This window comes from Saccopteryx bilineata, chromosome 1, assembly GCF_036850765.1.
Source record: "Saccopteryx bilineata isolate mSacBil1 chromosome 1, mSacBil1_pri_phased_curated, whole genome shotgun sequence".
NCBI classification, from domain to species: Eukaryota; Metazoa; Chordata; class Mammalia; order Chiroptera; family Emballonuridae; genus Saccopteryx; species Saccopteryx bilineata.
The window spans coordinates 179,710,935-179,735,735 of NC_089490.1; the positions used below are offsets into that span (position 1 = coordinate 179,710,935).

General features: G+C 42.3%; 1 protein-coding gene across 4 annotated transcripts in view; it reads right to left on the minus strand.

Moving 5' to 3' along the window:
• Positions 1 to 10,263: 10,263 nt before the first annotated feature.
• The window catches only part of LOC136338186 (uncharacterized), a 92,544-nt gene continuing 78,006 nt past the window's right edge, over positions 10,264 to 24,801 (minus strand). Inside the window, exons 19-21 of one of the 4 annotated variants that reach the window (XM_066280322.1) lie at positions 17,425 to 17,515; positions 16,241 to 16,306; positions 10,264 to 12,758 (exon numbers count right to left, since the gene is read on the minus strand). In XM_066280322.1, the coding sequence (XP_066136419.1) occupies positions 12,753 to 12,758; positions 16,241 to 16,306; positions 17,425 to 17,515 (163 nt within the window). In that variant the 3' untranslated portion in view covers positions 10,264 to 12,752. Of the gene's footprint in view, positions 12,759 to 13,036; positions 13,416 to 15,513; positions 16,307 to 17,424; positions 17,516 to 24,801 lie in introns of those variants that run through there. The other 3 variants (XM_066280331.1, XM_066280306.1, XM_066280313.1) reach the window with 3 other exon arrangements.

Here is a 24,801-nt window from a genome sequence, read left to right on the forward strand (position 1 = left end):
AACCCTGTTAAGTATCATCTCCATTTTACCCAGGGAGAAATTGAGGCTTATAACTTTGTTTCTATCATGATGTTAGTGTGGATTAGAACTCAGCCTAGTTTTTCTGTCCCCAAATCCACCACCACTGGGGAAGGGCTGACCTTCCATCAGTTCAGACACATCATCTGTTCATTTAATAGAGTACCTACTATATACCAAGTACTGTGCTCAACTCTGGAAGTTTAGTGAAATACCTAAGCTTAAACTTGGATCCCATACCTTTTGTGCTTGAGACTTGTTTGGAGGTTCTAGCAGGGGAGCGCAGCTACTCGTATACCCTTGACCGAAGAACGGTCCTCTCCTCTAGCGGGGAAGGTCGTCCTCTTCGACCGAGTGTGCAGCTTCGGGAGGGACACACATGGAGCAGTGAGGGAGGAAGGGGACACCGCCTAGCCAGCCAGATCAGCCAAATCAACCCTGGCGATCAATGGGGTGACAGATGTCGCAGCTAGATCGCCCTCACATCTGGATCCCATACCTTTTAATTTAGAATTTATTTTTCTGCTTTTCAAATACCAACTGTTTTAATTTTTTTTGAGAGAGAGAGGGACAGACAGACAGGCTCTAAGGCAGGGGTCCCCAAGCTTTTTACACAGGGGGCCAGTTCACTGTCCCTCAGACCGTTGGAGGGCCGGACTATAAAAAAAACTATGAACAAATCCCTATGCACACTGCACATATCTTATTTTAAAGTAAAAAAACAAAATGGGAACAAATACAATATTTAAAATAAAGAACAAGTAAATTTAAATCAAGAAACTGACCAGTATTTCAATGGGAACTATGGGCCTGCTTTTGTCTAATGAGATGGTCAATGTGCTCCTTTCATTGACCACCAATGAAAGAGGTGCCCCTTCTGGAAGTGCAGCGGGGGCCAGATAAATGGCCTCAGGGGGCTGCATGTGGTCCGCGGGCCATAGTTTGGGGACCCCTGCTCTAAGGGATAGATGAGAAGTATCAATTCTTCATTGTGGCATCTTAGTTGTTCAATGATTACTTTCTCATATGTGCCTTGACCAGGAAACTTAGCAGCTCAAGCCAGAAAAACTCATGCTCAAGCTGGCAACCTTGTGGTTTCAAACCTGGGTCCTCAGCCACCCAGGCCGATGTTCTATCCACTGAACCACTGCCTGGTCAGGCTTTCCTCTAGTAGTTTTGATGGCATTGCTTCCTGTCTCTTCTGGGACTGACTTCCATCACCTATGTTATATTTCTTTGCCATGTACTTTTCCTCTCTCCTGATTTCTCTCCCTTTATGTGCTCCCCATTTAAAACAAACAAAAACTAAATAAATTTTTAAAAAGTAAATAAACAAGACACATTTCATTTGATCCTCTCTCCTTGACTTTCCTGCATAACTTTGTAAAAGACTCTTCTGCATTTTGCCTAGCTCTTCCCTTTGCCTGATTCTTACTCTCAACCTCGGCAGTCTGGTTCAGGAGAAGTACTCCTTATTGCCTATTCCAATGACCCCTTGGCCCTCTTGCTAGCTCTCTGCACTGGCACTACTGAACGTGCCCTCTTAGTAAGACTTTCTTCAGCCTCTCCTTCCTTCTCAAGCATTTTGGCGACTCCTTAGTGCATAAAGCCTTCCTTTCTGCGGAGCTCTCTTCTGGCTGCCTTTTCATCTGTTGGTCAAATAGGTTTGTAAAATTTGTGTTATTTGATTTTGCTCACTTTTATTGTTAAAAATGGCCACTGCCAGGTGATATAGCTAATTATCTTCCTGCTTGGGAAGGGGCTTGTGTAAGGTATTTTTCCCCGCCGAGAAGGAAGGAAGGGGCGTAGCCACCAAGTGTGGAATAGTAAAGGCTTTATTCATTACAGAGCATTTCTCGGACGAGATTCACTGGCCTAGAAGATGGAGGTCAGAAAAATCGCACATGGAGAGACTGCGTGGGCAAATTTAAAGGGGTCCTCTAGGGAAGTTGGGCTAATATGACGTAGCGAAATCTCACTGGCTGACAGTCGTTTTTTTCCAAATGGTTCCTGTGAAGCCTCCTTTGGTGCGCTTGGCTGTGGGCAGTCCTAGCCAAAGTTCGCGGGCCTGGGTTCCCCATGTGACCATCCCCCATTATCTACCAACCTTACATTCCAATCTTTTTCTGTTAATAAGGGGCGCTGCTTATTTGTCTGGCTACTTCCTGCTGAATAGGGGCGTCGTGGGGAGGGGAAGATCGGAAGGTGATGGTTGTGAGGGGTGTCAGGAGGAACATCCATTTGGCCAAGAGTTGAGAAACTTCACTGGTGCAGTTCTGTTAAGAATTTTTTTAAAAAGAGAGGCAAATATGAGTTATATGCTGCTAATTAGAAGATTTAGGTAGGATAGGGGCAGCCCAGGTAAGAATAGGTGGCTGCTATTAGGAGTTAAGCAGGTTGTAAGAGGAAAGATTTTTGCTTAATTTTTCTTGCACACAGTTGAGATTGAAGCTTCTTTTATCAGGCCAGTCTTACTGAACAGCATTGCTCCCTGCTTTAGCTCACTCTGGTGGCAGGTTCCTGGTGAGGGACAGGAGCAACAGGAGGGTCTGCATGGCCCAATCTTTTGGTGAGCCACAGACGAGTAAGGCCCAGTGGTTCTGACTCCCAGCAATCCTGTATGGGAGCAAGTTTGAGGCGAGAGACATAATACCAAGGTGTTTTCCCTAGGAGCTTAGCTGCAGTAGGAGTAGTCAGTATTACCGTATGGAGTCCCGTCCATCTGGGCTGTAGGGAGCCAGGCTGGAGCTCCCTTAGAAGAACGCTGTCTCCTGGTTGGAGGGGGACCCTTGGCTGTGTTTCACCTGGACCCCCTATGGGAGGAAGGGTCCGGTCCGCATGTTCCCTGAGAAGATGGCGAAGAAAAGACAGAAAGGGGAGGTACGTGGCAGGAGGAGGGGGCTTGACAGGTAAGCTGTGATTGATTAGGAATGGTCTACCGTAAACCAGCTCAAAGGGGCTGAGTCCAGTGGGGTTTCGCAGGGTTGCCCTGGTTCTGGTGAGTGCCAGGGGAGGAGGTTTGGCCAGGAGAGCCTGGTCTCCATGGAAAGTTTAGTTAGCTGACCCTTCAGGATGCCATGGGCCCTCTCCACCTTACCCGATGATTGAGGGTGATAGGGTATGTGGAGCTTCCAGGTGATGTTGAGAGAGGTGGCGACCTGCTGGACTATTTGGGCAGTGAAGGCCGGGCCGTTGTCTGACTAGATGGTAGTAGGCAGTCCAAACCACGGGATGATGTTTTCGAGGCGAGATATGGAGGCGACGGTATCTGCCATCTCTCGTCTCTCGAGAGGTGGGAAAGGCTTCTATCCATCCTGAAAAGGTGTCAACAAAAGTTAAGAGATAACAGAGTTTTTTGTGAGTGGTCATATGAGTGAAGTCAATCTGCCAATCCTGGCCTGACACATGCCCCCTCAGCTGATGAGTAGGGAAGTGGGGGCGGAGTCCCCCTTGTGTAGAGGCTTTGAAACAGACAGCACATGCTGCGTGTACCTTTTCAATAGTCTGCTGGAGGCCTGGGAAGAAAAAGAGTGGTTGTAAGAACCGATAGAGAGCTTTTGGCCCTATGTAAGGAACAGTGGATATCAGAAAGGAGAGTTTCAGCCTGTCCTTTTGGTAAGGCAATTCTATCTCCGAGAAATATCCATCCCTGGTTGCACACGTCTCCACCCTTTCTGAGGAGGGTCTGTTCTTCCTCAGGAGTGTAGGAAGGTTTCAAGGAGGTGGAGAGAAACATGAGAGGAGAGGGGGAGGCTCCCAGAGTGAGGTTTCGATCCTTTGCGTTGGCCTGAGCATTTCCCAAGGCCACTGGGTCCTGAGAGGTTTGATGGCCCTTACAATGTATGTACCCCAGCCACCTCAGCGGGAAGCTGTAATGCCTGCAAAAGTTTAGAAATGAGGGTAGCATTGATTATGGGGGAGCCCCTGGTAGTGAGGAAGCCCCTTTCCTTCCAGAGGGCAGAGTGGCTGTGGGTGATAAGAAAAGCATATTTAGAGTCAGTATATATATAAATATAGTTACGCGTTTTCCCTGGGCCAGAGTGAGTGCCTACGTGAGGGCAATCAGCTCTGCTTTCTGGGAGGTGGTGCCCTCTGGCAGCTGTTGAGCTTCCAGGGTGGAGGAGGTGGTGACCACCGCGTAGGCTGCCCGTCGTCGTCCGTCGGGTCCCTGTACAGAGCTCCCATCTACAAAGAGTATTAGATCTGGATCTTTTAAAGGAGAATCTGATAATCCATCTCGAGGCCTGTTGAGGAAATCTATTAGTTCCGTACAGGGTGGGTTCCGGAAGTGTCGCTGGAGCTGGCAGTAGAGTGGCTGGGTTGAGTCTGGGAGAGGGTAAAAGAGTGACTGAAGGGTTTTCGATGAACAGGAGGTGAAATTCTTGTAGGCGGGAAGGACTTAACAGAGAAAGAGATTTGTGTGAAAGGAGGTCAGTGAGCCTGTTGGAGGAGAAGACAGTGATGGGTTAGGAAAGGGTGAGCTTAGTAGCCTCCTTGGTGAGTTCAGCTGCTGCGCCCAATGCCCGGAGGCAGGGCTGCCAGCCTTTGACGGTGGTGTCCAGTTGTTTAGAGAGGTATGCCACGGGGCGGTATGTAGGCCCCACAGGTTGAGTTAACACGCCAGCAGCATTACCATGCTTTTCATCAGTGAAAAGATGGAAGGGGCGTCTGGAGTCGGGTAAAGCGAGAGGGGGAGAGGAGATGAGGGCATCTCAAAGGGTGCAGAAAGCCCTTTTGACGGTGTTGGGGGATGTGAGAGGTCCCGTAGGAGTCTCTTTTGCAGCTTCGTAGAGGGGTTTGGCTAAGAGAGCAAAATTAGGAATCCAGTGTCTAAAGAAGTCTATTAGGCCAAGGAAAGAAAGAATCTGATCAGTGGTGGTAGGTGGTTGGAGACTGCGGATGGTCTGAGTTCGATCTAGAGTGAGACCTCAGGTGGTGGGAGTCAAGGTGATGCCCAGATAGACTACAGACTGAGAGTGAAGTTGAGCCTTAGTAGGGGAGACACAATATCCCTTCATGGCAAGAAAGTTAAGAAGGGTGGCTATGTGTCTTCTTGAGGCAGACAGGGAGGGACTGCAGAGAAGTAGGTCATCTACATATTGTAAGAGAGTACTAGTCTCGAGATCGCATGCAGCTAAATCCTGAGCCAGCACCTGTCCAAACAGGTGTGGGCTGTCTCTGAACCCCTGGGGCAGGACGGTCCATGTAAGCTGCTGGGCTGCATTAGTGTCCGGATCAGTCCAAGTAAAGGCAAACAGAAAGTAAGAGTCAGGGTGTAGAGGAATGGTAAAGAAGGCATCCTTGAGATCTAGGACCGTGAAGTGAGTGGTGTCTGAGGGAATATGTGACAGTAATGTGTAAGGATTAGGGACTACTGGATGGAGGGGAACTACTGCCTCGTTGATTAGGCGTAAGTCTTGTACGAGGCGATAGGCTCCTGAAGGTTTTCGAACAGGAAGGATGGGGTATTGCAGGAAGAGTCCATGGGGATGAGTAAGCCTTGGTTTAAGAGGCGGGTAATTATTGGTTTAAGGCCCTGGTGGTGACTTGCTGAAATAGAGAATTGGGGCCTAGATGGAAATTGGGAGGGATTCTTTAAGCAGATGTGTACAGGTGGGTGGTGGGACACTACCACAGGGGTAGAAGTGTCCCAGACCTGGGGGTTGACAACATCTGGTGGAATAGGAGGTGTGACCAGGTTAAGGGTGATCTGTGGTAGTGGGAGAGTCTTTAGTCAGGAGTGGTAGGAGTAGGTGGGGAGATGCTGTCAGCTGGATAGTGGCTCTGAGACTGTGTAGAATGTCTCGACCCAGAAGGGGTACAGGGCACGATGGCATGACTAAGAACGAGTGTGAAAAGGGGATTCTGTCCAAACTGCATGTCAGAGGTGGTGTGCGAAGAGGAGAAGTAGGGGTCCCATCCACTCCCATAACCGAGACCTATCAGGGAACTAGAAGTCCAGAGTGTGATGGCAAAACAGAGAAGGTAGCCCCCGCGTCCACAAGAAATGATATGGACTTACCCGCTACCTGTAGCATCACCCATGGCTCAGAGAGAGCAATGAGGGTCTCCGAGTCTGGGCCGCATCAGTCGTCTGCGAGGCCTAGGAGTTCAAATGATGGCCCTGCCTGGCTGGCTTGGTCTCCCATCTGAGCAGCCTGTCCTCCACATAGAGACGTCGAGGATGAGCCTGCTGCCAAAAGGGGACAATCGCTCCGCCAGTGACCGGGCTGCTTGCAGTTAGGGCAGGGCTTAGTGGGCGGCCTCGGGCAGGGGCACTGCCGGGACCAACGACCCTCCTTGCCACACTTACACTTAAAGCAAGCTCCTGGTGGGGATCCTCTTGGCGGCCTGGACCTAGGTCGAGCACCCTCCGTGCCTTGCCCTTGTTGCTCTGGCCTTAGGGCTGCCACGAGAGCCTGGGTTTACAGTGATACTTTCTGCTGCATGCAGGCCCAGCATTCAGCCTCAGCCTGTTCCTCTCGACTGTTAAAAACCTTAAATGCCATGTTCATCAGGTCTTGGATAGGGGTCTGGGGGCCCTCTTCTGCCTTTTTAAGTTTCCTCCGAATGTCCGAATGTCCGAGGCCGATTGGGAAATAAAGTGAGTAGCTAATACAGTGGCCCCAGCATTGGAAGTAGGGTCTAAACGAGTGTGGAGGACCATAGTGTCAGGGAGGCGATTTAAGAAGAGAGCTGGATTTTCCTCAGGTCCTTGAGTAATTTCCCTTAATTTGTCATAGTTAACTACCTTTTGTGCTGCATCCTGCATGCCAGCTATGAGGCATTCAATCATTTGGTCTCGTCGTCTCCTACCTGTTTGTTTCATTTGGTAATTCCAGTTGGGGTCCGTGTCAGGGACCGCCTCTGGGCCCACCGGCATTTGAGGGTTTGAGGCGTGGACCTTATCTGCATGAGCTTGCGCCGCCCTCCGGATTCAGTCCCGTTCATCGAGGGTAAGGGTAGAAGACATAATAACATAGAGATCATGCCAAGTGAGGCCATATGCCTGAGTGAGATATTGGAATTCCTTGGTACAGTTGGTAGGATTAGAAGAGTAAGAGCCCCAGCGCTTTTCAGTTGCAGACAGATCAGAGAGGGAGAAAGGCACATGAACCCGAACAACTCCTTCTGCTCCGGCCACCTCGCAGAGAGGGCATAGGAGGTTGGCTTCCTCTTGTGGCCTGGAGTGAGATCGGGTGTGAGCGCTGACTGGAGAGGAGAGAGAGAGCATCATTTGCAGATGGGGAAGCAGGATCTAGCGAAGAGGGGGGAGGAGTCCAATGGGACCGAGGGAGCTGAGGGAGTCTTGCAGGAGGGGAAGAGAGTTCCTCGGGGGAGTCGGAAAAGGAGGAGAGATCTGTAGCGAAGGGTTTAGCTGAGGTTTCTCTGGCCAAGAGGATGTGCGTTGTAGAGCAGCTGGCACAGAGTTTAGGATGAGAACGCAGATGCCAAAACCCCTGAATATAAGGGATCTCTGACCACTTTCCAGCCTCCTGGCAATAATTCCGTAAATCAGTAAGGATGTTAAAATCAAAAGTCCCTTCCTGAGGCCACCTGGTCTGGTTATCCAGTGGGAATTGTGTCCAGGCTACGCTGCAGAAGATTAGTTTCTTCTTTTTCAGGGAAGGATTAATGTTTGAGAGATTCCGGATATGGCACATCAGGGGTGTTTTAGAGTCAGGTTTGGATCCCTTTGCCCCCATGGTCACCCTCAGTTCTCGGAATGGTCAGAGATAAGTATCAGCGTCCTAAAACTCAAGCTCTAGCCATGGAAGGATAAGGTAAAGTGGGTGTGCTCTGGACGTCTCCACAGGCTCACACTCACTTAGAACAAAAAGAAGTCCCAGATGTAGCTGCGGTTTTGGACAGGGATTCTCGGAGGAAAGAACTGAGGCGGGGGGGAGGCTGGAGGTGGGGAACTTACTGCACCGTGAGCTGAAGTGGTGAAAGGTCGGAGATTCTGGTTCTTTCTCGGAGGGAAGGGGAGAGGAGCGGTCCTTGCAGACTTCTAACTCTCCCGGGTTTTTGGCACCAAAATGTAAGGTATTTTTCCCCACCAAGAAGGAAGGAAGGGGCGTAGCCACCAAGTGTGGAATAGTAAAGGCTTTAATCAGTACAGAGCGTTTCTCGGAGGAGATTCACTGGCCTGGGAGATGGAGGTCAGGAAAATCGCACGTGGAGAGGCCGCGTGGGCAAATTTAAAGGGTCCTCTAGGGAAGTCGGGCTAATATGACGTAGTGAAATCTCACTGGCTGACAGTCGCTTTTTTCCCAAGGACTCCTGGGAAGTTTCTTTTGGCGCGCTTGGTTGTGGGCGGTCCTAGCCAAAGTTCGCCGGCCTGGGTTCCCCATGTGACCATCCCCCATTATCCACCGACCTTACAGCTTGGTTATGCTAATGTTTGCTGGAGGAGGGGTTGTCCAGCCAAAAGTTTTAAGAAGAAGGAAGAAGGAGGAGCTAAGAAGGCCACGTTGTTGCAAAGGAGAGAAAGCAGCCAAGATGGTGGGTTACTGAAGGGGAAAAGAGGTGAGGGGCTTTGTGAGCTCCACTGAACTGGTAGGGGCCTTTGATTCTAGGAAAACCAGGAGAAAGTCAGTGGCTTTGGGAGCCCTGAATGGAAAGGGAAGTGTTTTCCTGCTGTGTGTATTTACTCACCAGCCGGTTGGGAGGCTAGAATGAGGGAATGGCCCACCATTTTTTTTGCTTCGTTGTTTCTCTACCATCTGTCTGAATTCAATAGAACCTGCATGTGCCTGGTAGCTGTGACAGCCATGACTACTGGCCGTACATCATCCCATTCTCTGTGCTGTTTCTATACAGTTTCATCCACTCCCAAGTTCTGAACTACCACTCAGACATTTCTGACTTTCAAGTCTCCATCTTTTAGCCAGACTGCACTCAGAATCCGAGATCTTGTTTCATCTATTTATCCACCTACTGAACATCCCCATTTTGAAAAGCCATTATCTAAATTCATTTTCTTCCTCTAATAAACCTATATTTAATTTATCTTATTTTGTTTATTCAATTTAGAGAGGGAGAAGAGAAAGAGAGAGAGAGTAGGAGCAGAAAGCATCAGCTCCCATAAGTGTCTTGACCAGGCAAGCCCAGGATTTTAAACCAGTGACCTCAGCATTCCAGGTCGACACTTTATCCACTGCGCCACCACAGGTCAGGCAATAAACCTATTCTTACTCCTACCTTCCTGCTCTCAGTGGAGGGTTTCACTGGTTGTCCAGTTGCTCCAGCAGGGAACTTCAGAGTCATTCCTGGCCCTACCTTGTTCCTCTTAACACTCCTACCAACACCATACATCCAGGTCACTAGATCTTGTCAGTTTTTTTCCAGAAATATCATTCAGCCTTTTCCCATGCCCCTCCATCTCCCCTTCCAGTGCTTTATCTCCTCTCCTCATCTCTTCCCAGGGCTTGATCTTTAATTGGTCTCCACTTCCAGTTTCTCTCCCTTCTCCCTCCAATCCCTTCCCCACCCTGCCCCCACAGCTACCTTGAGTCATCTCATTCCCCCTTTCTGGGGCTCTGCTGCCTACAGAATTTCTACAGAATTACTGCTGCATTAATAAATTAATCATTTATAGTAAGCTATATTCATTTGGTCAATATGTTTCATAGTAGTAAATGTAAATGCTTTGGTTTGCTCAGTGTTCTTATTTTACTGTTGAGAAAAAAAAATCCCCCAATTCCTGTCTGCCTGGAGCTGCATCCTTTAATCTTTCCAAAGACAATAGGTAGGATTTAGGCCCTCCTAATAAGGTGCCAGCCAACCAGAAAGCTGAAGAAATCTTCCTGGGGGGGAGGGGGGGTAATTGATTCCTGTTAGTCTAACACTCCAGGTAGCCCCGAGTTAGAAGGCTCCAGGAAAAGAAGTCTGCTCTAATTCCTCTGCTTCCAGAGGAACATTCACAAAAGCCTTTATTCCCCCTACCTCCTTAGAGTTAGCTAGTTTGGGCCTCTGTGCCCCTGGGGCCAGACCTGAGTACATGTAAACAAACTGAAGAAAACCAGTTAAGATTATCTTTACCTGCCCATCTGGATATTTCAGTTGGTTAGAATACAAGGAGACTTAACTTTTTTACAGTGAAAAGGAGGACAAAAATAAATGGAAGAAAACAGTATTGTAAATAAAAGAAACATTTTATTTATTGCAACAATACACTATAATATAAATGCATAATAAAAACATTTGTAATATTTTATATTGTAATTTTGCTTACATGCCTATTAATTTTTAATAATTGTAAGAAAAAAGTACTCATTTAGATAATATTATCTAAATGAGTACTTTTCCATTGAATGAATATTTTTTGTCAATGTATCTTCTTGTAACAATGTATTGAAAATATCTGAACAAGAAATATCCTTCATATAGAGTTTTACGTGAATTGTGTTTACCTATGATTGAATATTCACTGAGAAAGAAATAATCTATTGATCACTTTATTAGAATATCACCCCAATATACCAAAGTTGTGGGTTATTCCTATCAAGGTGCATACAGAATCAATCAATGGCCTGACCTATGGTGGTGCAGTGCATGAAGCATCAATCTGGAATACTGAGGTTACCGGTTGAAAATCCTCGGCTTGTGTGGTCAAGCAAGGCACATATGAAAAGCAACTACTATGAGTTGATACTTCCTGCTTCCCCCTCTATTTCTCTCTCCTGTCTCTAAAATCTATATAAATAAAAATGTAAATGTTCGTTTGTTCAAAATCTTAAATCTCTGAAAGTTCTTCACCGATTGCTTTGAAATGTTGACACAACATTGTATTAAAATATGTGCTCTTTTTTATATATGTACTATTATATAGATATAAGTGTCACATCTGTGACAGGTAAAAAACATGCTTTTTCTGAAAAATAGCGCCATCTGTTGGACGTAAAAGCAACATATGCTATACTAAATATTTTATGATTCCATTTCAATGTTTCTGCTTTATGATCCATTTACATGCAGCCAGACTTGATACATGGTTGCGAGCACAGCGATCACTTTTTGCAGCTTCAGATCTACTTTGTTCTCAACAGAATGAACTTGACAGGCTGAGAGTGGCTGAAAGATGTCAACAAGAAACAGCAGATCTGGGTCAAACATGACTCCGTGCTCAGCAATCACACGATTACAATCACCTTGCATTCCAGTACAACCCAACTGATGATTATAGTTTGAGCCGGCACTATGACTGAAGTGTGTCCTTATTGCAAGGCTCTGAAATTTAATAAAGAAACAAAAGGAATGTGTTGCACCGCCAGAAAAATTAAACTGCCTCAACTTGGAGAACCGTCAGAGCCATTAAAAACTTTGCTTGCTGGATATACCGCTGAATCAAAGCATTTCCTATCTAACACCAGGAATTAGAACTCATGCTTCCAAATGACGTCTTTCAGTGCAGAAATCATAACAGCTCAATTCATGCCAACTTTCAAAGTGAAAGGACAAATTTATCATAAAGCCAGCTCCCTGCTTCCGTTCCCAGATGGTCAACATAAATTCCTACAACTGTATTTCATCGGTGATGGCAATGATGAATTGAATGCATGCTGCGGAATTTCTATCAGCATAAAAAGGTCCATCGTTTCTCAACTGCAAGAGCTTCTTCACGAAAAAAAACAATTTAGTGCGTTTGTTCAAAACAGCAATTGACATGATGCCATTTGATACACACAGGATTGTTATTCATGCTGACAAAACAGCTGCTGGAGAACATGTGTGAAGATTCAATGCTCCAACTATAGACGAGTGGCAATTGTTATAGTCGGAGATCAATTCCAACCTAGAGATATTGTTCTTCATTGGAGAAATAATCAATTGACAAAAGTTGCAGAAACTCATCAATGCTACGATACCCTGCAATATCCAATCATTTTTGGGTGGTGCCGATGGATATCACTTTAACGTTAAGATGATAAATCCAGTGGTGAAGAAACAAATATGAAATGCAGCACAATGTACTATTAGTCATACTGATTAATGATTCGAGAGAATAAAGACAATCACATTTTGAAATGCCGTCAATTGTTTCACCAATACATCGTAGATATGTAGGCAAAAATCGAAATAGAACATTTGATATTCATCCATTTGAATCAGACCAGGCTTCACTCTGAAGAATATGTTCATTTGCAAGATGCAGTTGTAAATGACGGTAATATAACTAATGTTGGAAGACTAACAATTTTGCCATCTTCATATACAGGTGGTCCACGTCAGATGCATGAATATGCTCAAGATGCAATTGCGTATGTTCGTCACTACGGGTGTCCAGACCTATTCATTACATTCACTTGCAATCCAGCTTGGGACAATATACAACAGCTCTTAGTTTCTGGCCAATCACCGGTGGATAGGCATGACATCACAGCACGTGTTTTCAGACAGAAGCTGAAGTCGCTGATGGATTTCATGGTAAAACATGAAGTGTTTGGGTTTGTGCGCTGTAAAAAATTAATGAGCAACATCGTAGAAGCAACAATCTTGACAGGACCTTTCAAAGGTGAAGATGTCCTCATTCCTCGCATTCCCATGACTCCAACGAATATGCCATTTCCATTTAAGAGATTGCAGTTCCCAATTCGATTGGCGTTTGCAATCACCATCAACAAAGCCCAGGGCCAATCTTTAGAATTGTGCGCTTTAGATCTACACACGGATTGCTACTCACATGGATAATTATATGTTGCGTGTTCTAGACTCCGCAAACCAGACAATCTCTATATCTGCACAGACAATGGAACAACAAAAAATATTGTATACCCACAAGCATTGTGAAGTTAAACATATTAGAAATGTGCGCTTTCTCTTTTCTTTCTTTTCCATTTAACCAGACTGAGCCACAGCAACGTGTGGCCAGGTACAGCTAGCTAATAAATAAAATCCTTTTAAAAATCAACCAATGAATGCATAAATAAGTGGAACAACAAATTTCTCTCTCTCTGAAATCAAGAAACAAAAAATTTTTTAAAAGATTACTGTTATTTCTGTACTTGATATAATAATCTAAAAAAATTAAAGGACAACAAAATAATCTTAAAGGAGGACAATAATTTAGAAACATAAGTTTAGCCTGAGCAGGCGGTAGCACAGTGGACAGAGCGTCAAACTGGGATGTGGAGGACCCAGGTTTGAGACCTTGAGGTCGCCAGCTTGAGTGCAGGCTCATCTGGTTTGAGCAAAGCTCATCAGCTTGGACCCAAGGTCGCTGGCTCGAGCAAGGGCTTACTTGGTCTGCTGAAGGCCCACAGTCAAGGCACATATGAGAAAGCAATCAATGAACAACTAAGGTGTCACAACGAAAAACTGATGATTGATGCTTCTCATCTCTCTCCATTCCTGTCTGTCCCTTTTTATCCCTCTTTCTGACTCTCTCTCTGTCTCTGAAACAAACAAACAAACAAAAAAAAACAACCCATAAGTTTAGAAAACCAAATATATCAAGCTAGGACTCAGGGCAAAGAAGATCCAACAGGTAGGAGAAAGTCAGACACTATGGGCCAAACCAAAAACACTAGGCTAATGTGTTCCAAAAGGAAAGTTTACTTTAAAAATGCCTGGTGCAGGTGGGCTGAGACCAACAAAGGGTGTCAGCCCCAAGCTGCAGGAGTGAACAGTAGATATAGGGGCTGGGGTGGATTAGCATATCTTGGTTTATGGCCTTGGTCACTGACTTCACAAAGAGCAGGAAGAGGGAGATTCAGCTGCAGAAACACCTCCTTTGCTACTTCTTCTGATGTAGCACAGGCCTAATCAGCATGGTCCTATCTGGTGTCCTTGGTAAATTTTCAGGACAGCTGAGTCAGGTGTCTCCCAAGAAGAGCTGGGTCCTGGTGCCCCTGGGCCTGTGGCTAGGCTTTTACAAACAACCATTGTGATCTAAACTCCTCTAATTGTCAGGTCCCTCCCCAATGTAAGCTTTTACTGCTGGTCCTACAAAGGTAAGCTTTTTGCTACATTTCAAAGCAAAGGCCAGGAAGCCATTAAGAGAGACAATAGCTAGCAAATTATGAATAACCTTACAGTAGGGGATGAGAATGTTCTGTTTTGTGCCCTTCCACCTCCTTCAAGCCTGCACTGTTTTCAGCATGGCAGCTGAGTAATCATTTTATCTATCAGTAGGAAGTCTGGGACACAGCCCTGATTCTGCTTCTGGCTCTGTGTCCTTGGGCAGGACATTGAACTGCCCCAGATTCTTGTGTCTAACTAAGGACAGTGTAGGACTACTGGTGACTCAATTGGTGGGAACTTCCTGGTGAGGGTACCCTACTAACCAAAACAGCAGACCTCTCTGTTGTAGTAAAATAATTGATGTTAAAAATTGGAACAGGTGGTGGCACAGTGGATTGACCATCGGCCTGTGATGCTGAGGACCCAGGTTCGACCCCCTATGTCATCGGCTTCAGTGAGGGCTCACCAGCTTGAGCATGGGTTGCTGGCTTGAGCCCAAGGTCATTGGCTTGAAGCCCAAGGTCACTGGCTTGAGCAAGGGATCATTGGCTCAGCTGGAGCCCCCTCCCACCCCCCTCATCAAGACACATATGAGAAAGCAATCAGTGAACAACTAAGATGCCCCAATGAAGAGTTGATGCTTTTCCTTTCTCTTTCTTCTCTCTCTCTCTCATTTTAAAACAAAACAAAACAAAAAAAACTACGGGTAGAGAGTTAAATTTGGAATAAGTAAGGACTTTTGTTCCTCTGAGACAGGTAAAGAGAAAGCAGATACAAAGTGTAGCTCTAGAAACCTTTGGAAGTTAGGAGTCAAAAAGCCTGTACTGCTTTCCTTCAGTTTGTGCTGTAGATTCTAAGGGTGGACAAAGGTGCTCACTTCGGCAGCACATATACTAAAGGGTGGACAAAGTTCATACAGATGCCTCAAGAAGTTCATGCTTGTATTATATATTGATCACTTGCTTATGTAAAAATTGAAACAAAAGTGAGAGTTTTAATTTCATTACTATTCAGAGCATTTCTCTTTTTTTTTTTTTTTGTGGCAGAGACAGAGTCAAAGAGAGAGAGACAGATAGGGACAGACAAACAGGAAGGGAGAGAGATGAGAAACATCAATTCTTTGTTGCGGCTCCTTAGTTGTTCATCGATTGATTTCTCATATGTGCCTTGATGGGGGGGAGGGGGCTACAGCAGACCGAGTGACCCCTTGCTCAAGCCAGCAACCTTGGGCTCAAGCTGGTGAGCCCTGCTCAAACCAGATGAGCCCGTGCTCAAGCTGGAGACCTTGGGGTCTTGAACCCGGGTCCTCCACATCGCAGTTCGGTACTCTATCCACTGTGCCACCACCTGGTCAGGCCAGAGTATTTCTTTACATTTGATTTTATATGCATGTTCCTAGGAGCTAGATCTTCTTCTGGCCTCATTTGTTAAGTAACAATAGGCTCTCAGTGATGTCAATCTCTAGTATTAAATTTGGGTTGTGGTGGGGTGTTGATAAGGGAATCATATGAATAATAAACACTGGAAAACTAGCCTCATCAGAGTAATTTATTAACATTCTTAATCACATGTTTATTATATCATATCACTGCAAAATCATCACCATACTATTTATCATGGAACAGAAAATATTGATAGTTAATTAAAAGTGGTCAAATGGTGTCCCTGGACTAAAATGTAAAAATAGTCATATAGTAAAGCTTGAATTTAATAATATTATTCTAGCTTGGATTTGGAGATCAGAGAGAGATTCTCTAAAAGTGAGTATATTATTAAGCAAATCATGGTTTATCAAATTTTTAAGTATATGCTTGACAGAAAAAAAGAATATCAAAATGATAGGATCTACCTACCATTTCTCTTGTCTGCCTCATATACATCTTTGATATTTATAGTTTTATACTTGTTAAAAAATCATTGACTCTCTTCTACCTTTGAGTGACCACGTTGTTAATGCTGGTATTCAATCCACCAAGCTGGTGTTTACTTTAACGCACATTTTCTTTCCTTTTTTTATTTAGAAGTTAAATTTAATGGGGTGTTGGCCCATAAGAACACATAGGTTTTAGGTAAATATCTCTATAGCACTTGAACTGTTGATTGTATTGTATGCCCATCACCCCAAGTCAAATAATTTTCGTCACTGTATTTTTGTCTCTCTTTAATGCACATTTTCTATATTCTTTTATCTTCTATTCAATTTTGTATTTGTACCCAGAATAAGTTTCCCAAAGCCAAAGCTCTTTTAGCTACTCACAAACGACTTTAAATCAGGAACATCTTTTATCTGGAAATCTAGTACCATTTGTCCAAGTGCTTTGCCCTGTTGAACAAAACAAAAAAAATACTGAGTGAGAAAAAGAATTCTATTATAGTTACTAAAGTTCACATCATACATTTTAATAAAGTGATTTTTATATAAAATGGGTAAATAAGATTTTATAAGATTGATATAATGAAAATAAATTTCAAAAACATACTAAGGGAACACAGTTACAAGTAAAATATATTATTGGTAGATAAATTCTACATGAAGAACAAAACAAAAAAACAAGTTAATGTGTAAAAAACATATAGTGTTCTCAAATAAAAAACCTTCAGTGTTTATATGGAAATGCACTAGTTGCAAGGAAATGATAGAGAAAAAAATTAAGAGGATAATAAGAATCATATACAGAGCAAAATAAACAAGAACATTGAAGTAAATTGAACATATAAAGGAACTAAAGTATCTCTTTTCTGCTAGTGATTCACCATAAAACTACAGGTATTTTGATTTCCTCAGGGATGTCTATAAGGTTATTGGCTACGCAAGATGTATAGCTGATGATGTGAAAAGTTTTTTATCAACTTTACAATTCTTTCCTTTATCCAATGGCTACTGTGTAGCTTAGGAAGACTTCATGAGTTTCAGATGATTCAAAGGACAAATGAAATAACAGGCAATATTTAAAGCTAAGGGATACAGTGGACTGAATTAAATTATTGATTTTAGTTCCATCTTAAGATGACCCAGATGTATTTCAACCAATTCCATAGTATCTGGCTTCAGCATGTTCTGAACCACGATAGTAAGATAATAACTTTCTTTACTTCAAATAATGGCTTTCCTTAATCTACATATATAGAGTGCCAAATACACTTTAGCTTCAAGATCAGGTCATATATGAACCATTTTCTTAAGTGTTGAGATACTAAATTTTCTCTCTTGCTCTATGATCTTCAAATCCTCTAAAGTCACACTCATTAAAATGAAGATAATGATGTTTTACTGAGAAGTTATTCAAAAGACTTTTCTGTTTTCTTCCTTATTCTGAAGAGAGAGCTCTGTAGCATTAGCGCATCTATTATGTTTCACAGAATGCTGTTCCTGTAGGCCGATGTCAAGAAAAAGTGGGAAACACTCACAAAAGGGAAAAGGTTCAGTGTTTAGATGCTTACCTGTGGGTCACTTCTCAGGGAGGCAGTCCCTCCACCACCAAGGGAATTTTTCAAAACAAAGTTTAATGCATATATTCCTGGTAATTCATATCTACAGAATTAAGAAAGATAAATTATAACAAATTTTACCAAATATAAGACTGCTAAAGGAAGTATGTACCTCCCAAGGAAACCCCACAAGCCAGCCTTATGATAGCCGTAAAAAAATTAAGGTAGGAAATTCAGATTTACTTTTTAAATTTTTTCTAAAATTTAATTTATTGATTTATAGAGAGAGGAAAGGAGAGAGTGAGGGAGAGAAAGAGAGAGAAACACAGACCCAGGAGGTAAAAAGCAATGGCAGCTTTAACTGATAAGCATTTCACAGGAGAGGTATGGTATGGTCCTTATGCACATGCGTGTCCAGTGCTAAGGATTAGCAACCCCTCTTCCTAAAGCCCGTATTAGATTTAGTCAGTTTCTTACAGCCACCATCCCTAAAGTTACTGGTCAGTTCTCCTAAGTATAAGCAATGGTAATGATGCCTTTCATATCAGCAATGGACTTCTACAAAATCTAAATAGATTTTTCTTCCAGTGTCACTGACAATTAGTTTGAAAAAGCCTCATACCATAGTATAACTTGCATTTTAACACAGAGAAACATCTTTCCAGTTTCTTTGCTACAGGGTCAGCACTAGCGCTAACATACTGCTATCAGCCTTAGAATTCAAAACTGTTTGCCAGGACACAAAATTTGTGCTAGAAAGAAAGAAGTCCTCACATAGTATATATTGTGTTAATCATGAGGCTGCTATCAGAATGTATTTTTTTTTTGTCTAATTTTTGTATTTTGCCTAAGCAGTATTAGCTTTTGATCAAAATCATATATAAAGAACATGCTGATGTCAGAATATCTCAATAGGCAGGTTCATGAGAATGTTCACAGGTAAGATTTACTAATGATCATAAGACAAATTTATATTGTATCTTCTGTCCAGTGCTCACTGCGCTTAGAGCATGGGAAAAATAAGTATGTATACAAACACATACATATATTAACAGTATGTATTAATGAATTGTTTTACAAATATGTATATTTATGCTTATGTGTACATGCATGGAAATACTTCAGAGAAGACTAACACTGTCCAGGGCAATGTGAAAGAGTATTTGAACCAAGATGTATATCTATAAAAGGAGTAGAAGCAGAAATGGGAAATTAAAAAAAAAGAAAAGCTAGCCAAATTGCTTAGAGGTAGAAAAGATACACTGTCATCTAGTAACAAACTGTTTCCCTTCAGTTATACTATTTTAAACAAGTTTTTATTAATTTCTTGAACAATAACATGGAAACACATGAATATAATTGAAACTATGCAAAGAAGTAGGATATCCTGACTGGTTGCATAGGCACAATTCTGAGTTTATACATCTAACATTTGTTCTAGAGTAATGGCTGACAGGAGACAGCTTCATCAGAAATGTCTTTAAAACAATTTTTCATTTTGTTTTGTAATGTCCATGCAGCATATATTGTGTTAATTGTAAGACTGGTATCAGGAAGGATTTTTTTTTCCTCTTAAATGTTTCACCTTCAAGGAACTGAAACAATAAGTCTTTGACTATTTTCCACTGTGCAATTTCAGCTACCAATTACATATATAGTATTAAGTACATTCATTATTACTCAAATAAAAGCCATGTTTAAGAGCAGTTTCTACATGTATTATTTCAGGCAAAGATTAATTTTAAATAAAAAAAACCTGCCCTAGGTTAAGATTTCCTTTGTAAGTCAATGCTGATATAAATTTGACTCATTTTTTCCCCTTGTACATATAACCAGGTATAATGTGGGCTTAATGAGGAAATAGAAAATGTATGAGAACTGTTATTAATCATAGTTTTATTATTACTGCAATTATATTTTTTTTTAAAAAGAAAAGTCTGCTCATGAATTTCAGGTGATACAGAATTCTCCCCAGACTTCTTCATTCACTGCTTGATTTACTGGACAAATACCTCTGCCCTGCTGTGCAGGAAATATCCCACTCTTCCACAACAATCTATGGCAGTGGGTGACAAAAGAATATTATAAGGTCCTTCCAGAGCTAAAAAAAAAAAAAAAAAATGAAACACTAGGCAAGACTGATTGATATTATTGAATCACTTGAAGCATATCAGTGCTACATCAGGGTAAAGCCCAAAACCATGTGTACCACACATTCCATTATATTTGGAAGTGTCAGTGTCCAACTCTGCAAAGAGAACGAATGCAAGGAGAATATCTCCTGGTTGCAGAGAGGGAGTCTGGTGGGTGTTCCCTTGTGGTAGGTGGTCTAATGATGGAGTGAGCAAGAGCATAGACTTGGTAGATAGACTGCCTGGGTTTGAATCCTGGCTCAACTACTGTGACCTTTGGTAAATTATAGATATTTCATCATTGTGTGCTCTATTTCCCTCCTAAGATCCTAAGAAGGTTGTGAGGAGAAATAAGTGATTTAGTAAGTGCTGAAAACCCTGAGTAGGTCAGAGAGGACTTTCAGTAAATAGTACACGTTGAATGAACTGATAAAGCTCAATATATGCTAATGAGGGTCTTCTTCTTGCAGGCCATTGGGCTTTGGGCTTAGATGCTACTGCCTACATGGGTCTTTAATATGGCTGACGGGAAATTACCTGGTAAGTTAGAAAAAACTGGATTCAATAACCATTTTATTTGCCAACCAGATTATGTCCTGTATGCTCTCTTTCCCTGTTTAGTCAATAGTAAATTGAAAACATATACTTATGCTACATTAAATGCTATGTGAAGAGGTAGAAGATTATCATCTCCACCTTGGAGGGCCTTAAATGGTACTATAGGAGATAGGACACACACAACAAAAAATTACAAAAAGGTGGCATGTGTCAAATGGCAACTATATGGCATAGAAAGAAAACTTTTGGACGGGTACTGGCATAGTAATTCAATTATTTCCCCTTGAGTTCATTCTCTATTTCAAATTTGTATTGCTACTCAAGACTTGATGTTTATTTTAATTCATCTATTTCGGCTCCAAATATTCTATTTCTCTTTTTGTTTTGCTGTCATATTATTGTTTTGTTTAATATTCCTAAAAGAGTTTCAAAGCAAATTGAGTGCTGGGTCCATATATTAAATTTATTTTTTAGCCCTAGTTCACTTTTCACAGGACGTTACAACATGTTGGTGCTAAATATATCTATATCTATCTATACATCTATATCTATATCTGTATCTGTATCTAAATCCAATACAGGAACCTAAAATTAATCCACACACCAAAATCTGAATGAGACAAGTCTCTTCAATTTAACCTTTACATAGATTGTTAAATTCACTTTTGTTGGTCAAATAAGTTTGTAAATATGATATATAGGTTTGCTCGCTTATAGTTTGCATTGGGTGTGGGGACAGACTGTAAGCAGGCAGGGTTGTTATACCCTAAGGCTTAGTTTTAAGACTAAGCCTTTCCCACCCTAAATGACTTTTTATATCAGAGACTTCCTTGTTTGTATATTGTTTTAAAGGTTTTGATTTCTACACTATAAAATGGGGCAGACTGGGAACTTGCTCTTTCTCAGTTCCTGAGATAAGCATTAGAGGAGAGAGCAGAGAAAGGCCACGTGGAGGAGAGGAGAAGCAGCCAAGATGGTGGAGTGCTGAAGGAGAATCCAGTTTGTGCAGAGTTTGTGCAGAAAGAAGGAGATGGGGAACAGAAGTGAATAAGGCTGGTGAAGTAGAAAACTTTGATTCTAGGAAACTCGGATAAATCAGTGGCTTTGGGAGCCCTGAATGGAAAGAGAAGTGTTTTCCCACTGTGTGTATTTTTTGCCCGCCAGGTGCAAGCTAGGACAAAGATGATGGCCCACCAGTTCTTGGCTCCATTGTTTCATTACCATCTGTCCGAATCAAATGTGAACCTGCATGGGCCAGGCAGCTGTGATGGTGGCCGTGGCTACTGGCTTTACAACTTTGCATATATACAGCTGGAGGAGGATAGACAACTGATAGAGGAAATGGAAGAGAGCAACTGGAATCGTAAAAGATGTACAGAACAGGTTTTATAAAATAAAGATATTTGTGTTATTTAGACATAAGAAAATAATCTAATGAGTAAATGTCACTTTATAGGGATTGCCTGCTGATCATTTCCACAGAAAGAGGGATACAGGTTACTGGCCTTAAAGTGCATCTAATACAGGAGAGGACGTGAGAACTAGACAAACCAACTGAAGTCAAACAATGTTAAGTCAAGTCAAGGGCCTGCTTCCTGCTGCCTGACGCGAAACTTGGAACTCGGCTAACCAGGGATGCAAGCAGATCCCAAAAGAGCTTCCAGACAAAGAAAATTACTGTAAAGATTGATCAATGGCTACTCATCTATCCTTTATCGTCTACCCATACCATAAAGGGAAAACACTAGGCCACAAAATGTACCCTGTAAAGGTTAAAGTTAATCCCTGCCTTTTCAATCTCTCAATTCCCCATACCAGCAATTTTCCCTGAACTACAAATAGATATAAGCTCAGCCTGAGTGATGGTTGGTCTCTCTTCCTTCTCTCATGAGGAGAATCCTCTACTTTGTGCAGTGGCTTTTCTTTCTTGTCCGCTCTACTCAATAAAACCTGCTTTTCCACTTTAACCTCTTGTCTGGCTCAATTCTTTCCTGCTCAGCCCAAGAACACTCTTGGCTTCTGGGCAGAAGTCCCTGTCCCCACCCCACCCCCATCGCCAGACAGCACCTCCAGAATTATGTAAATGAGAGATTGGAAAAATGGAAAGAACCGCAAAGCAGTGTTACCTAAACAGTAGTCTGTGGGCAGGCAGCATCGGCACAGCCTAAGAACGAGTCCGAATTGCCAATTTCTAATCCTCATCTGGGATCTACATGAATCAATGTGGTGGGACTCCACAGTCTTAACAAGCCGTCCAAGTAACTGACACAAGCTCAGATTTCTTAAGCATTGCTGTGAAAGGTTTTTTGTAGGGAAGGACGTATTCAAATACTCATCAGAAAATGTGGGCCTTTATCTTTTTCAAGATTGCTAATCAGAATAGCAATCTGACTGACTATGGCCAGACCCCAACTGGTAATGCACCCCATTGACTGCAAGTGTTGCATGCCAAGTCCATTAGACTTCCCAGGCACCCCAGCCTGCCTATCGGGTCACCTAACCCCCTCCCCACATTGAGCAGCTCAGCCTGGGGAATGCTGAGCACTCACTTGGAACACTCACTGCCCAACAAGACTGTCAGCGAATGAATATTAGGAAAAGTGAAAATACTGAAAAAAGGTTGTAGAGAGGAGAAAAAAATGACACGGAGATAAAACAGCGACAGAAGTAGGAAAATAAGAATTAGAAGTAGAAACATAACAATATAAGAAGAAAGATCATATCTAAAGTCAGAGTTCAATGAGAAGAGAGAAAAAAGGAGTTTGGAAGTGAAATGTAAGGGTGTTGCTATAAAAGTGACATGAGTCAGCAAGTGAAAAGTGCTTGGCAAATGGTGAACACCACACAAGGCGAGGTATGACCCAGACTGCAATGAAGAAAAGGAATGCGGAAGAGCAAGAGGGAAGAAACCACATTAGCTAACCATGTTCCAGGGAAAATTAGTCGCAGCCCTTTCATTGGGCTCAGTAAGGCAATGAACCCAATGAACCAGGTGGCTTCTCCAGTCTTTCACAATTAATGGTTGCAATGTGGCTCATACGTTATATGGCACATACAAATAGACACACACAATATAGTATGTGTATATATAATTAAAAAATATCTGTAGTAGTTATTCCTTTTTTATTTTTCAAGTTGCATAGGTACTTTTATTGGCATATTTAGGCCATTTATTTCCAAAAGTCATCTTTAAGTTACATTAAGAATAATTTTTAAAATGAATATTTATAGCGTAGCATTGCTACTAACAAATTCTTGTCTTAAAATGTAACATACTTCAAATTGGACAAAAGCTCATAAAAATAGAATACTCCTGCTTTGGCTGACTTAGCACACCTGAACAAATGGGGTGCCTTCTCATGACTTCCTTTAACGTGCTGAGCTTGGTTTCAGAATTCATTACAGATCAGACTTCCAGCAGAATTTCCTGTTGTTTTGGCTAAATTACTATTGGTAAATTATACAACAAATCAATCGATTATAGTCTGGAAAGTACTAAATGAAAACACAAGAAGGAAAATGTATCTATATAGAACATACCTAAAGAAACAACAGATGATCAGACTAAATCTCAGGACATACCAGTGAAATTGAACTGTCTCACTGGCCAAGTTGGTAATAACTGGCTCCTAGCAACCGGCACGAGATAGGTGTGCTCAAAGCAACTGGAGACACATTTACAGCTCCTTTCTTGGTGAAGTTACCAGATGGCTCCAAAAAAAGAATATGATTTTTCTCCAATTTTACTTATCCAGAAAATAAAACTCTTATATTTTAATGTATTATAGCTTTCATAATTTTATCTTTATTGAGCACATCTAGAAAATGCTATACAAAGAAAATCCCAGCCCTGTTCTATCCCCAGTCAGGGTACATACAGGAACAGATCACTGTCCTGCCTCCTTCTCGCTCTCTCCCTCTCTCCCTAAAGTCAATAAAATAAACATGAAAAAAATTAAAAAGAAAATCCCCACCTTTTAGGAATCAATGTAAGCATTAAATCATTTAAATGTGTTCAAAGACGTGCTTTGTGGGGTTCCCCTAATACTGGTAGGAAAGATTAAGATCTAATTACTCTACTACTGGGAGTTTATCAGGAAGAATGCCCAACCATACCGTTTGTTTTCAATAAAATTTCAGCAGTGTGTGTGTGTGTGTGTATAGTGAGGAAGGTGGTGGTTGGGTGGTGATATTGCTGATCAGAAGGTAAGCTATATGGTAGCTGCATGCTTCTCTGGTTAACAAAATAAAAAAATTCACTTCTAGGTCTACGTGTTTGCTAGGGTTCAGATCTCAGGTATGGATTCCAAGATTATCCAAATACTGACAATGGCCCTACTGTTTTCAAATTACTCTTAAGTAATGTTTAAATTCAACACTCCATGCTGCTTAAGGTTCTATCCTGGATCCTGAGTGATCTTATCCAATGACTTTAATTACTGTGTCTGCAGTGATGACTCTCAAATTTATCTTTCTGGCAGATATTTATTGAGCATCTACTATGACTTACCTCCTATGCTTGGTGGCCAGAAGGAAAAACTGTAAGGGTGGGATAGAGGAAGAATAAAACATACTCCCTATCCTTCAAGGAGTTGATAGAGCCAAGAAGTCGATTCAACAACTTTAATACAAGAGATGCACATGCCAAAAAAAGAGTAAAAAGAATTAGGTGTCTGAAAAGTTTACTATGTATGAGTCA